Source organism: Scyliorhinus torazame, chromosome 1 (genome assembly GCF_047496885.1).
Source record: "Scyliorhinus torazame isolate Kashiwa2021f chromosome 1, sScyTor2.1, whole genome shotgun sequence".
NCBI lineage: Eukaryota > Metazoa > Chordata > Chondrichthyes > Carcharhiniformes > Scyliorhinidae > Scyliorhinus > Scyliorhinus torazame.
In genome coordinates this window covers 26432409-26447691 of record NC_092707.1, presented here as the reverse complement: position 1 = coordinate 26447691, position 15283 = coordinate 26432409, and the positions used below count along the sequence as shown (strand labels likewise).

At 50.0% G+C, this 15283-nt stretch overlaps 1 protein-coding gene across 4 annotated transcripts in view; it reads left to right on the top strand.

Annotated features, from left to right (window-relative positions):
* The window catches only part of LOC140391704 (unconventional myosin-XVIIIb-like), a 546871-nt gene that overhangs the window by 284675 nt on the left and 246913 nt on the right, over positions 1 to 15283 (top strand). For all 4 annotated transcript variants that reach the window (XM_072476590.1, XM_072476756.1, XM_072476499.1 and 1 more), the window contains 3 exons: positions 7530 to 7658; positions 7858 to 8001; positions 9892 to 9981. In XM_072476590.1, coding sequence (XP_072332691.1) covers positions 7530 to 7658; positions 7858 to 8001; positions 9892 to 9981 — 363 coding nt within the window. The remainder of the gene's footprint in view (positions 1 to 7529; positions 7659 to 7857; positions 8002 to 9891; positions 9982 to 15283) is intronic.

Sequence of the window (15283 nt, the reverse complement as noted above, 5' to 3'; positions counted from 1 at the left end):
TGGAATAATCGAGGCTTTATTGAGCAAAGATGTTGTGCCTCATGTAGCTGCCACCAGAATGGCTGCAGCACCAGGGCGCACACACATTTATACGTCGCCTACTGGGCGGAGCCAGCAGGCAGGGATTTACCTCTATTATACGTGTCTTACCGTAATACATATAATACTGCTAGTGGTGACTACCACAGTGTCGACCTTGCTTCAGTTCTGTTGGAGGGCCATTTAGATCAGAGGCATTGACTGTCTCCCTCCGCAGATGCTGCCAGACCTGCTGAGTTTATCCAACACTTTCTTATTTCAGAATTCCAACTTCTGCAGCATTTTGCATTTCTTTGCATTTGTTTTCTTACTGCCTCAATCATGTGGCCATTCATTTCCCAACAATTGAGTCTCCATTTTCCCTTTAGCTCACCATGATACATGGAAACAGACAATCAGGAAAACTCCATCGACTATTTTGTATGGCCCATCCTTAAACAAAGAGATGTGTGAAGGCCCTGGAGAGCTTTGAATGTCCATATTTAATCAGGTGTTTGCTCGAGACGTGGTACTCTTTGTAAATCAAATGTCAAAGGTCACATGATTTGCGGCAGCCATTTTAATAGCTTGTTTTCTTAAAAACATTGCCTGGCAGCTCATACGATGACATCTCTGTAACGGGCACGAAACCAGGGACTAATGGAACTTATGTTTCTGGGAGGAGGAGGAAGATTTGAGGCCAAGTGGAGAGCAAGAAGTGAAGGAATGAGTAGAGAGCGAGAGAGAGGAGACAAGTTTGGAATAGGGAGACAGAACAGGAATGTGGAGAAGGATGGGGTGGGCATAGGGAAGACAGGAGAGGAAGGGAAGCAGAGGAGAGAGGTGGGCAAGGAAAATTAGGAGAGTGGAGCAGATGGGAAGGAAAGGATGAGGGGTACAGGAGGTAAACAGTTCACTGGACTGCACCTCCCCCTGGGAAATCCTCTCAGTATATAAGGTTCGCGATTGGGAAAATAATTCAGTGAGATTGGGGAGTGCTGAAGTATGGAGAGATGTAAGATCAGTTACTGGTTTGCTAATCTGACTCATGTTACACAACCAGCTAAATCAAAATGTCTCTCTTTGTGTTTAGAAGCACAGATTAAAGTTCATCCGCTTGACAACCAACCGCAACTTGTGAAACAATTAATTCTGAATTGTGATCGACATACATAGGAGGATAGAAGTTTGACATTTTAGTCCCCACATAACAAGTGATAAAGATCAATTACTAATTTAAAAACCGAAATTGTTTGATTTTTGTTAATTAGAAGTGTAAAGGGATATATTGCTGGCCATTTTGATTCTGTGACACCAGGGTTTATCGAGTGCAGACTTTTTGAATTCAGTTTACAGGCGGGATATTTTCCAGATGAAGGCAAGGTGGGAATGGGAATGCTGGTTCATTCCCTGCTCTGGAAGACACACTGAACAATGATATCACCATAAGTCATAGGAGCAGAATTAGGCTACTCGGCCCATCGAGTCTGCTCCGCCATTCAATCATGGCTGATATTTTCTCATCCCCATTCTCCTGCCTTCTCCCCATAACCGCTGATCACAAAACTGATGGACCACTGCGAGACATGGCACCTAAGACCGAACCTAACACATTCCATCTTCACAATTAAGTGCTCAGAGCGAATTGAGGGGACTAGAGACTGAACCACGATCCCCACTCTGTTTATCTAGGTGACATCTTGATAGCTCCTCATCAAGACACCCGCAATTACCTCCTGAGTAAACTGACCAGTACCTCACGGTGATCGCAGGCCACGACCCCAAGAACCTCTGTTCTTGCTATGCCGTACCAGCTTCAGAATACTGGACCCCATCATGGTACCAATCTGTCCACACCAAACCTATTGATGTGTGATTCAACATGATGTGTGCATTGGCACGGATACTCTTTGACTAACTCACCCCTCGGCCCTCAGTTTTGAGTAACATTGCCCCTGCATTCCCACCCCCCACCATTCGTCCCCTCCTTCCCCATACCCACAAGCCCCACCAACATCAGGAGGGTAATGACCACTCTACTGTAATCCATGCCTGCCGTTATTCAAAGACCTCCTCAACCCACAGAAGTACACCTTTTCTCATGCCTCCCCAGATGGTTAAACACACCATGTCAGGGAGTAACGGCTGAGGAGTTATGGCAGGAAGACTGGCAAGAAAAAATCATCCACCGGAATCCATTCTCCCATCGTCGGCCCAACTGCTCATCGACCCAGCTTTGATCTCCCACAGCGACAGTGGGTCCTCCTAAACCATTCCTGGACTGACCAAGGTTCTCTGTGCAGTCAACCAGCGTCATTGGGGTCACCAAGACCATCGTGGCCGCCACCGTGGTGCTGTCCAAACAATGGCTAACATTGTCAAGGAGTGTTCGCTGGCTAAATCTGAAGCTGAACTTAATGAACTCCAATGCTAGTGCTTGGCTCTCTGATAGTCTCACACTCAACAAATAAATTAAAGGATTAGAGAAAAGACGAGTATATGTTAGTGTAGCACAATCAATGGCTCACGAGACGAGATGAGAAGGAGTCAATCAATGGCTTTATTACGCAGACTTGTTCCCCAGCAGCACAGTTACAGAATGCGGCTGCTGGGAGAACCCGGGCACTTATACTCCGCCTTACTGGGTGGAGCCAGTCGGCGGCTGATCCAATCGGGAACCAGCGTCTATCCACCAATAGCCTCTCGGCATCTCAGGGTACCGTATACATACCACCACATTCACCCCTTGTTAAAAAGGAACCCGGCGGGGGTAGTGGGCCGTATGGTGGTAGGGGTTTACAGAGTCGGTACCTAGGATGCCGCTAACACGGCGGCTATGCTCCGATATCCACTACCAGTACTATTTACAATGCCACTTTTACTGGGCAACTGAATTATTTACAGAGGCATTTCTTGCTTTGTTATACGGATTCGATGAGTCGAATGGGTGCCCTGGTCGTCCTCACCGATCGTCTCAGCCCTGGTGGTGATGCAGGAGCTGGTTCGGGCACCGTCGTCTCTGGGAGCGTAGCGATGCCTCTTCCTGCTCCACTACCCCTAGGCGAGACCGGGGGAAGGACCGATCCACCCGGGAAGGGGGCTGCTGTGGGGTGCGCCGGTGGGAGGGAGGGTGTGATTGGTGTTGGGGGGGGGGGGATGTGTGGAGCTCCGGAGGGGGCGGCTGTGGGGTGCGCCGGTGGGAGGGAGGGTGTGATTGGTGTTGGGGGGGGGGGGGTGTGTGGAGCTCCGGAGGGGGCGGCTGTGGGGTGCGCCGGTGGGAGGGAGGGGGTGATTGGTGTTGGGGGTGTGTGTGGAGCTCCGGCGGGCGCCAGGTCCCGCAGGGAGACCGTGTCCTGTCGGCCGTCGGGATATTGCGCATATTGAGGGTTCGCGTGGAGGAGATGAACCCTCTCGACCAACGGGTACGATGCTTTCGGAGCAGGATGGGTCCCGGGGCTGCCAGCCGGGTCGGAAGTGACGTTCCGGAGGAGGACTTCCTAGGGAAGACAAGGAGGCGTTCGTGAGGTGTTTGATTCATTGTTGTACAGAGCAGCGACCGGATGGAGTGGAGGGCGTCCAGGAGGACTTCCTGCCAGCGGGAAACTGGGAGACCTCTGGACTGTAGGGCCAGCAGGACGGTCTTCCAGACCGTTCCGTTCTCCCTCTCTACCTGACCGTTCCCCCGGGGGTTGTAACTGGTCGTCCTGCTCGAGGCGATGCACTTGCTGAGCAGGAATTGACGCAGTTCGTCGCTCATAAAGGAGGACCCCCTTTTGCTACGTTTGTAGGCGGGGAAACCGAACAGTGTAAAGATGGTGCCGAGGGCTCTAATGACCGTGGCCGCGGTCATGTCGGGGCAGGGGATGGCGAAAGGGAACCGGAAGTATAATCACGTTCAGGAAGTACATGTTGCGACCGGTGGAGGGGAGGGGGCCTTTGAAGTCCAGACTGAGGCGCTCAAAGGGACGGGAAGCCTTTATCAGGTGCGCTGTATCTGGCCTGTAGAAATGCGGCTTGCACTCTGTGCAGATTTGGCAGTTCCTGGTGGCTGTCCTGACCTCCTCGATGGAGTAGGGCAGGTTGCGGGTCTTTACGAAGTGATAGAACCGAGTGACCCCCGGGGGGCAGAAGTCCTCGTGGAGACGGTCCACTTGTGCGTTGGCACATGTGCCGCGGCATAGGGCATCAGAATGCTCGTTCAGCTTTCCGGGACGATACAAGATCTCATAGTTATAGGTGGAGAGTTCGATCCTCCACCGCAAGATCTTGTCGTTCTTGATCTTGCCCCGCTGTGCATTATCGAACATGAAGGCAACCGACCGTTGGTCAGTGAGGAGAGTAAATCTCCTACCGGCCAGGTAATGCCTCCAATGTCGCACAGCTTCCACTATGGCCTGGGCCTCCTTTTCTACTGAGGAGTGGCGGATTTCTGAAGCGTGGAGGGTGCGTGCAAAAAAGGCCACGGGTCTGCCCGCTTGGTTGAGGGTGGCCGCCAGAGCTCTCGACTTGGAAGGGGAGGGACTCATCGATCGCGTGCATCGTGGCTTTTGCGATATCTGCTTTGATGCGGCTGAAGGCCTGGCGGGCCTCTGTCGACAGGGGAAAGGCCGTGGACTGAATTAGCAGACGGGCCTTGTCCGCGTAGTTGGGGACCCACTGGGCGTAATAAGAGAAAAAGCCCAGGCAGCGTTTCAGGGCCTTAGAGCAGTGAGGGAGGGGGAACTCCATGAGGGGGCGCATGTGTTCAGGGTCTGGGCCTATAACTCCATTTCGCACTGTGTAGCCGGGGATGGCTAGACAGTCGGTGCTAAACACGCATTTCTCCTGTTGTCTGGAGGAATTTGCGGAGGTTAGCGTCGTGGTCCTGCTGGTCGTGGCCGCAGATGGTGACGTTATCGAGGTACGGAAACGTGGCCCGCAAACCGTACCGGTCAACCATTCGGTCCATCTCCCGTTGGAAGACCGAGACCCCGTTAGTGACGCCGAATGAAACCCTTAGAAAGTAATAGAGCCGCCCATCTGCTTCAAAAGCAGTGTATTTGCGGTCGCTCGGGCGGATGGGGAGCTGGTGATAGGCGGACTTAAGGTCCACCGTGGAAAAGACCTTGCACTGTGCAATCCGATTGACCATGTCGGATATGCGGGGGAGAGGGTACGCATCCAGCTGCATGTACCTATTGATGGTTTGAATATAGTCTATGACCATCCTCTGCTTCTCCCCGGTCTTTACAACTACCACCTGAGCTCTCCAGGGACTAATGCTGTATGCCTTCCCTCAGCAGCCACTGAACTTCTGACCGGATAAAGGTTCGGTCCTTGGTACTGTACCGTCTGCTCCTAGTGGCGACTGGTTTACAATCCGGGGTTGGTTCACAAACAGGGAAGGCGGGTCGACCTTGAGGGTCGCGAGGCTGCAGATAGTGAGTGGGGATGTAGGGCCGCCGAATTTAAACGTTAAACTCTGGAGGTTGCACTGAAAATCCAACCCCAGGAGTGTGGCAGCGCAGAGGTGGGGGAGGACGTAAAGCCGGTAGTTCTTGAACTCTCTCCCCTGCACCGTGAGGTTCGCGATGCAGAACCCTTTAATCTCTACAGAATGGGACCCTGCCGCCAGAATTTTTTTTTGATTACTCGGGTGGATCGGAAGGGAACAGTGTCTTACCGTATTGGGATGTATAAAACTCTCTGTGCTCCCAGAGTCGATCAGGCAGGGCGTCTCATACCCGTTTATGAATACCGTCGTTGTTGCCGTTTGGAGCGTTCGGGGCCGCGACTGGTCCAGGGTCACCGATGCCAGTGGCAGTTGCTGCATCGGGGCGTTTTCCTCAGGCGTTGTGGGGCCGTCCATTCCGGGGTCCTTAGCCATCAGCCAAGCTGGCGGCGTCCACGGTCACACACGGTCGGGGGTGGATAAGATGGCGCCGCCCATTGATCGCACGTGACCGGAGGAGCACAAAATGGCGGCGTCCATCCCTCCCGCATGGAGTCCGGGGCCCAAGATGGCGGCGCCCGGTGGCCGCACATGGATCGTTGGGGGGGGGGTTGAGGTTGGGGTCCTGGTTCTCGCCCGGAGATTGTGGCGACCCCCCCGGGCCTGGCACACTGCTACAACGTGCCCCTTTTTGCCTCACCCTTTACAGAGGGCTGAGCGGGCCGGGCAGTGCAGTCGGGGGGTGTTTTGCTTGCCCACAAAAGTAGCAGCGGGGTCCACCCGGGTGATCTGTCGCTCTGGCAGCGCAGGCCTGCGGGGAAGCGGGGAGTGCCGGGGCTTCGGTCGTGACGGGGGTCCACGGTGCCCAAGGGGCTGCCGCGCGGTCGGGGGCGTGGGCACGGGCATTCTGCGATGCCACATCGAACGAGGCAGCGAGGGCCCGTGCCTCCTTGAGGCCGAGTGAATCTCTTTCCAGCAATCGCTGGTGAATTTGGGATGAAAGCACACCTGCCACGAAAGCATCCCGAATCAGTAGCTCCGTATGTTCATTAGCTGGAACCGGTGGGCAGTTGCGATTTCTCCCCAGTATCAGCAGCGCGCTGTAGAATTTGTCCAGCAATTCCACGGGGATTTGCCATCTTGTCGCAAGCTGGTGGCGTGCGTAAACCTGGTTGACGGGCCGAACATAGAGTCCTCTCAGTATGGCGAGCGCCGCCTGGTAATCGTCCGCGTCTTCTATGAGAGTGTAGATTTCCGGGCTCACCCCTGGAATACAGGACCAGCATTTTCTGGTCTTCTGCAGGTATGCAGGTGGCCGTTCAGAGGTATCCTTCAAAATACGCTAACCAGTGTTTAAAAGTGGCCGCTGAAGTTGCTGCGTGGGGGCTGATTCGCAGACACTCTGGAGTGATTCGGAGCTCCATGTCCTTTAAAGTCTGTGTAATAAATTGTCGCACAATTAATCACTCACGAGACGAGATGAGAAGGAGTCAATCGATGGCTTTATTACGCAGACTTGTTCCCCAGCAGCACAGTTACAGAATGCGGCTGCTGGGAGAATCCGGGCTCTTATACTCCATCTTGCTGGGTGGAGCCAGTAGGCGGCTCATCCAATCGGGACCCAGCGTCTATCCACCAATAGCCTCTCGGCATCACAGGGCACCATAATACCCCTAATACATACCACCACAGTTAGGTTACAGATTAATGATGAGCTTATTGAATATCGGAACAAACCCAAGGGGCTAAGTGGCCTACTCCTGTTCCTCGTAAGTGCACTTGGATTAGATGTAATACAAACAAAGTCACGTTATTCTTTATCAAACATACAGGTTACAGAACAGAAACAAGCCATTCAGCCCAATTGGGCCCATGCTGTTATTGAAGTTTGCACGAGCCCCCTCTCGCCCGACCTCTTCCGACCCCATCTGCATGTTGGTCTGCCTCCTGGTAAACCCAGAAGAATTATCTTTTAAGGAAAGAAACCATTCCTGAAAATAAATGTAGTTCTCTGAAACTGAATCATTGAATGAAATGGAAGAACCAATCGGCTAACATTTGAATGTGGATTGGTTTCCAGGTCTTCTTCAAAGCTGGAGTCGTCCCCCGGTTGGAGAAACAGCGCGAGAAGCTGATTGGACGAAATTTGATTTTGATACAAGCTGCGTGCCAGGGATTCTTAGGGCGACAACAGTTCAAGAAGATGAAGGTAAACTCTCACGCCTCGTGCATTGGTGCTTGTAATGGCCCACAGCCTACAGCTGTTATGCTTACTTAATGGCGAGGAAATGAAGTGTAAATTTCAGACACAGGGCCGAACTTCATGGCATCTGTATTTTCCCTTTAAGAAATAGCCTGGACTCTCCGTGTTGAACGTGTTAACTATGGTGGCTTTTCCCTTTCTCCAGACCCAGCGTTTAGCTCTTTGCTGCATTCAGAAGAACATCAGATCATACTGGAAGATCCGCCAGTGGCAGTGGTGGCAACTGATGTCCAGTATCCGCCCGATGCTTAACATTAACTTGGTGGATGAAAATCTCCGAGTCAAAGAGGTGTGTTTGCGCTCAGTGACCTTTCTGCATATGCAAACCCTCCCTCAACCCCAAATTTCTTGTTTGACGTGAAAGAATGTGCCTCAGAGCAGCACGGTAGCACAGTGGTTAGCACTGTTGCTTCACAGCTCCAGGGTCCCAGGTTCGATTCCTGGCTTGGTCACTGTCTGTGCGGAGTCTGCACGTCCTCCCCGTGTGTGCGTGGGTTTCCTCCGGGTGCTCCGGTTTCCTCCCACAGTCCAAAGAAGTGCAGGTTAGGTGGATTGGCCATGATAAATTGCCCTCAGTGTCCAAAAAGGTTAGGTGGGGTGACTGGGTAACAGGAACAGGTTGGAGGTGTGGGCTGAAATGGGGTGCTCTTTCCAAGGGCTGGTGCAGAGTCGATGGGCCGAATGGCCTCCTTCTGCACTGTAAATTCTATGATTCTATGAGATCATTTAATAGAACGCTGGAATATTAAATACACTTCCAGAGAAAGCCAGTTTTGCAATATATCCAGTTTCAATCTATTAGTGGGATGTGCTTGACCTTTTCAATGTCCACTGGGGCAACTCACTGAATGGTAACAGCAAATTCATTGATAGACCATGACACACAACCAGTGCTTGGAATCTGTGCTTTAGGTTAGCCAGAAAAATGCTGTCGATTTACTTTGTTAGATTAATAGAACTATTTATTTTCTAGTCAACCTGCGAACCTAAAGAATTGTATTGCTGGTGATATAAAGAGGGAGCAATCCAGTTGGAAGAAATTATTTCATTGTTCCACTAATCTTAAAGTACTTTGTTTTGCTTCATTCAGCTGTCACAAGTTGAAGTTACTTCCATATATCGCTCAGCCACCAGAATTGTCCCAATCTCTGGAAATTGCACTTAAACCTTTACAAAGATTCAGGTCATTCAGCCAACAGCTTTCTGCTGGTGTTTATGCTTCATTCGAACTTCCCCAACCGCATTCATCTCACACCATTAACACATCCTTCTGTTCTCCGACATGTGTTTATTTAGCATTCCTTCAAAGGATCTTTCTTATTTGCCTCGATTACTCCTTGGGCAGAATTTTATGGTCCTCCCACAGGTGCATTTGGTGGTAGGGGGTGCCCGGAATAGTCCCCGGATGGCCTTCCCACCACCTTCCTGCTCGCCCCTGGCCTGTCCGCAATACTTGCCCACTTAAGGGTTGCTTCTGTTTTGGGGAAAGTGGGAGAAGTTCCGGGGGCAGGGAGGAAGGCCGGTGGGCCGTGCAGCTCGCAACAGGGGCAGGACAGGAGAGGCACCATCCTTAAGGGCCCCCTATCCACATCGGGTCCCCGCTCCAAATGTCTGCCTAACCCCTCCAGCCGCTCCATCAAGATTCCTAGCACCTTCTCCGCACCCTCACTCCATGGTTTCACTTCACCTCCCCTCCCTGCTGTGAGACCCCCCCCACATTTAGTTGATCCTGGACGCCAAGACTTAAAGAGTCCACAGACTGCTTGTAGTCCTAGTCCTGGCCACTGCTCTTTGGCCACGGCTAATCTGGTTAGCTGACAGCACTCTGAGGAAGCGACGGAAGTCCTGTCCCCAGCCAATTAACGCTCCTCGTTAAATGGCTGTGGGGCTGCTGTGATTGGCAGGGATGAATTCCCCACTGAATCATCAAGTGGTGGGGTGGAAAGCTCCACCCTCCGAAAAACACTTCCCCTTGTATAAGTGAGTTCCACATTCTCACTACTCTCTGGGTAATCCCATGGATTAGAAAGTCTGCTACAAAGGGTTGACCATTTGTTCCAGTTTGTCATCGCCAGGTCCATCACTTTGAAGTCAAAAAAAGAGATTTAATTTACCTCACTCTCCCTGTAATAGAGGATGTCCTTGTGTTCGTCCTAATGTGATGTGTTTACGCATCTAGGAAGAGGTTGGCGCACTGCGCAAGAAGTTGGAGAAATCCCATCGGGAACGTAACGAGGTCCGGGAGAACGCTGACCTACTTGAGGGCAAGGCAAGTTTGTTTCTTTTTGCTTTTTTGTTAGCATTATGAAGTTTCCATATTTTCTTGCGCCCTTCTTCACTGTGAGCCTGATGGGCAGTGACCTTTTCTCAGTCCAGACTATACGCTCTGATCTCTCTTGGATTGGATTTGTTTATTGTCCCGTGTACCGAGGTACAGTGAAAAGTATTTTTCTGTGAGCAGCTCAACAGATCATTAAGTACATGAGAAGAAAAGGGAATAAAAGAAAATACATAATAGGGCAACACAACATATACAATGTAACTACATAAGCACCAGCATCGTTTGAAGCATACAGGGTGTAGTGTTAATGAGGTCAGTCCATAAGAGGGGCATTTAGGAGTCTGGTGACAGTGGGGAAGAAGCTGTTTTTGAGTCTGTTTGTGCATGTTCTCAAACTTCTGTATCTCCTGCCCGATGGAAGAAGTTGGAAGAGTGAGTAAGCCGGGTGGGAGGGATCTTTGATTATGCTGCCCGCTTTCCCCAGGCAGCGGGAGGTGTAGATGGAGTCAATGGATGGGAGGCAGGTTCGTGTGATGGACTGGGTGGTGTTCACGACTCTCTGAAGTTTCTTGCGGTCCTGGGCTGAGCAGTTGCCATACCAGGCTGTGATGCAGCCCGATAGGATGCTTTCTATGGTGCATCTGTGAAAGGTGGTAAGGGTTAATGTGGACATGCCGAATTTCCTTAGTTTCCTGAGGAAGTATAGGTGCTGTTGTGCTTTCTTGGTGGTAGCGTCGACGTGGGTGGACCAGGACAGATTTTTGGAGATGTGCACCCCTCGGAATTTGAAACTGCTAACCATCTCCACCTCGGCCCCGTTGATGCTGACAGGGGTGTGTACAGTGCTTTGCTTCCTGAAGTACTGCTCACTCGCAATTTCTGTAATGAATCACCAGTTACAAGGTTTAGCAGCACAAGCAGGAATGAACACTAACTTCACCATCCATATTACTGTGATGGGTCTGGAGTTGCGGAAAATCTAGATCTCTTTCTGGCTTGTAAAACACTGAGGCAAATGGACATGGGTTTTCAAATCGATGTGAGAGTTTTTTGCCAACGTGAAAGATTCAAAATGCTGGAGAACAATTAAAAGCCACTTTGTTTAAGTGAAACAGTCGATCACCAGTGTGATGGATTCTTTCATTTACAGATTGATCACACTGATTCGAATTAAATAAATATAACCAGCTGAAATAGAGCTGTTTCCCAGTTCATGGGCGGGATTTTATGCGGGCGGGATTTTATGGTCCCGTCGAAGTCAATGGACCTGTTGAAGTGCTCCCGGTGTGATTCGGATGTAAAGCTTTGCCCTCTACCTGGTTACTTAACTCAGTGTTTGTTCAGCCTGCCTCTGCGGAGAAGCACAAACAGAAGGGAATACAGAAGCAGGTGCCACTTTCAGGTGACACGAGTGTCCCAGTGTGAGTCAACACCCATACCGGCCAGCGTGAGTCAGCACCCATACAATTAATGTGCCCAAGCCAGGCTTGAGGGCAATTGGCACCACTGATCCTAAGATGCTATCTGCAACAGGCCTTGGGCTTATAACAAGCTTTCCGTTTAAGAAAGTGGATATTCTGTCCGTAGACCGCACGGTAGATTTTCCATATTTTACAATATAGATAGGCCTTGAGATAGGCCTCTTGGTGGGGAGATGGTATTGTCCTTGGCCTCGCAATCCGAAGGACTAGGCTAATGCTCTGGGGACACCGGTTCAAATCCCACCACAGTAGCTGGAGGAATTCAATTTCAATTAATAAAACGTGAAATTAAAAGCCACTCCACAGTCAGTAGTGGTGACCATGAAAACCTCGTCGATTGTCTGGTTCACTGATTGTCTGGAACATCTGGTTCACTGATGTCATTTCGGGAAGGAAACCTGCCTGTGACATTATAGAAATGTTCAGTATAAAAAGAGTTAATGTCATGTTACAATTAACCACCGGATGGAGCTAGGTGCAGTACTATATAAAGCACTGACTTTCAGGCTTCTGGGAGAGGGGAGGCTGGATCAGAATGCAGAGGAGAGATCTCGACAGGATGGAGTACAGTTAGAGTTAGAGTGTGGAGACTAGTGTTAGTGGCGAGTAGATTACTATAATTATTGTTTATTATAGGAGTAAGTGGTTGAGTTAATTTAAGTAGTGTAAATAAAAGTTAGCTTCATTAATGAACTTATCTTCTGTGGTTTTTGTGAACACTACGACATCCATCCTGAAAACAGAATCACAAAGAACACCACACTGCTGTCCTTACCTGGTCTGGCCTACAGGTGACTCCAGGCCCCTGGCAGTGTGGTTGATTCTCAATTGCTTTGAAATGGTCGAGCAAGCCACCCAAGGGCAATGAGAGATGGGCAACCACCTCTCATGAAAGAATAAAAATAAAAGCAGCTGAGTTTAAAATCCTTTCTTTATTTGTCACACTAAAATTGAAGTTTTAACCGTAATCTTCTGTGTTATTTGCCCTGTCTAACCACACCATTCACCACCCCAGGGCAATGCGCCAGTCACTGTACTGTGTCTTTGCCTGGGTTTCCTTTTGCTCCTTTCTCTGTGCTGACTCCCGTGGATCCTCCCGTTTGGAAGAAGCTCTCGGCTGGTTGCTCTGGTAAAATCTGACCGTCCGGCAGATGGGGATTTGGAGCCCACACTCATGGAGTTCCTCTGAAACGTTTATAGTTCATATCCCTGTTTGGCCTGGAGTGATGAGGAATGAACTAGGTTGAGGGGTGACCTGATGGAGATCTCTAACACTTGGTCGCTCCTGAGAAATCCGGACAAATAATGTTCTGTTGCCTAATTTGGAATATGCGCTGTGTTCCTGAAGACATGTGAGCCACACCAGCAAATCGTTGGCAAGATCTAATATTAGGAATGTGTTGTATGAAAGGGTACTGAGATGTTTAGCCACGGTGCAGATTACCACAACAAAGCTGCCAGTTAGCAGAACCCTAACACTCGGTGGGTGAACCCTTCTGCGTCCCAGCGATGACCCTGGCTCTTTGGGTGATGTTATTCTTTGTTGTAGCCGCAGAGAAGAAGAATCAGAGGTGGCACATGCTGGGTTTGTGTAACATTGCGCAAGAGGTTTATTTATAATAATAATCTTTATTGTCACAAGTAGGCTTACATTAACACTGCAATGAAGTTACTGTGAAAATCCCCTAGTCGCCACACTCTGGCGCCTGTGCAGGTACAGAGAGGGAGAATTCAGAATGTCCAATTCACCGAACAGGCACATCTTTCGGGACTTGTGGGAGGAAACGGGAGCACCCGGAGGAAACCCCCGCAGCCACGGGGAGAACATGCAGATTCCGCACAGACAGTGACCCAAGCCGGGAATCGAACCTGGGACCCTGGCGCTGTGAAGCAACAGTGCTGACCACTGTGCTACCGTGCCGCCCTTTACAAGATGCTGCTCAAACTGGGTACAATGGTGAACTCCACAAAAGCCCACGAAACGCTCCGATGACATCAATGCGTAACGAGTGACATTACACCAGCCAATGGTGTTACTTTGATACATAACAGTTGATTATCAGCTCTTTCCACTTCCGCAGCAGGCTGCAGAAAGCCAAGCTGCAAATGTGCAGCACTCATACTTACCTTGAGGCAACAGGAAGCCGTAACACGAGCAGAGTCCTTGAATATTTTTAAGATGTGGCGATGCCGGCGTTGGACTGGGGTGAGTAAAGTAAGAAGCCTTACAACAACAGGTTAAACTCCAACAGGTTTGTTTCAAATCACTAGCTTTCGGAGAACTGCTCCTTCCTCATGTGAATGAAGAGGTAGGTTCCAGAAACATATATATTGACAAAGTCAAAGATGCAAGACAATACTTTGAATGCGAGCATTTGCAGGTAATGAAGTTTTTACAGATCCAGAGAAAGGGGTAATCCCAGGTTAAAGAGGTGTGAATTGTCTCAAACTCCATTGTTTTTCAGGCAGAGATAGAGGGATTCTTGGTAAGCAATTGGGTGGAAGGTTATCAGGGGGAGGCGGGAATGTGAAATTGAGGTTACAGTCAGAGCCAGATTTCTCGGCTGTTGCGATTCACTCTTCATGCAGGCAGAGCGCTCCCGCCCGTGGGTTTCCCGGCGGTGGGAGGTGAATCAATGGAAATCCCATTGGCAAACAGCAGGAGTATAGAATCCTGCCTCCAGCGAACGGTGTGCCACCAAGAAACACACTGCTGGGGAACTGGAGATTCCGCCCAGACCAGCCATGGCCTTATCGAATGGCGGAGCAGGCTCAAGGGGCCAAGTGTCCTACTCCATTCGTATGTCTGTAGGCACAGATTAGGAGACCAGTGCTTTGTGAGGTCTGCAGTCTACTGTACTAAACTGTCTGAAATGGCTGCTTGCTCAGTAGGTTTGTATGAGTCATGAAAACAGTCGGGCAAAGGGGGAATGAATTAACTGGACTTACATCAAACCTCCCAGTTCTACCTCTTTCCAAATTTAAACCATTGCACGACGGACGTGTTTTGTACTGAGTTGTTTCCGTTCAAGTTTGTGGAAGCTTGGTGCCGGATTTCTAGATTTCCAGCAGCAAATTTGTAAATTGTCTCCTTGAGCAGCAGTGGCCACTGAAGCATGGGCCAGACAGAAAAAATAATCGTCACTTCATTTAAAACTATGGATTATTGAACAGGGTTTGCTCCCAGCAACATCAATGAGGTGTCTGATCTATCCCCTATTCATGCTTTATCCTGTGCAACTCAATATGAGATATTTTATTCTAGGAGCTATAAGGAACCTGTGTGGAATTTGCAAATAATTAAGGGAATATTAATTATTGCAGTAGCGCAGCAAAGTTTCACTTGAATCACCCAAGTTGCTAACATCAAATTGATACAATTTTAATGCCAACTCTTGACGACTGAAGTATCAGAATAATGAGGTGACAAGACGCAACAAATTTCTTTAAGCCAGTAGGTCTAGGCCGCGATTTAGCAGCCGCACTAGCCGCAGGTGCAAATCCAGTAATGGCAACTAAATCTCGTGTGAGGCCAAAACCGAGATTTGCGCCGGCGGGATTTCCCAACCCGATCTTCCCAGCACCCCCCTCTGATGATGAAATCAGGTTCGCGCACAGGAAGTGCGTGATCCTGATTAGCATATCATTAACGGGCTTCACGACGCAGCTTCCAGGCCCGATCTATCTTCCCATCCACAATCCATGATGTTCACAGAACCATAGAATTCCTACAGTGCAGAAGGAGGCCTTTCGGCCCATCAAGTCTGCACCAACCCTGAAAGAGCACCCTACCTGGCCCCACTTCTATG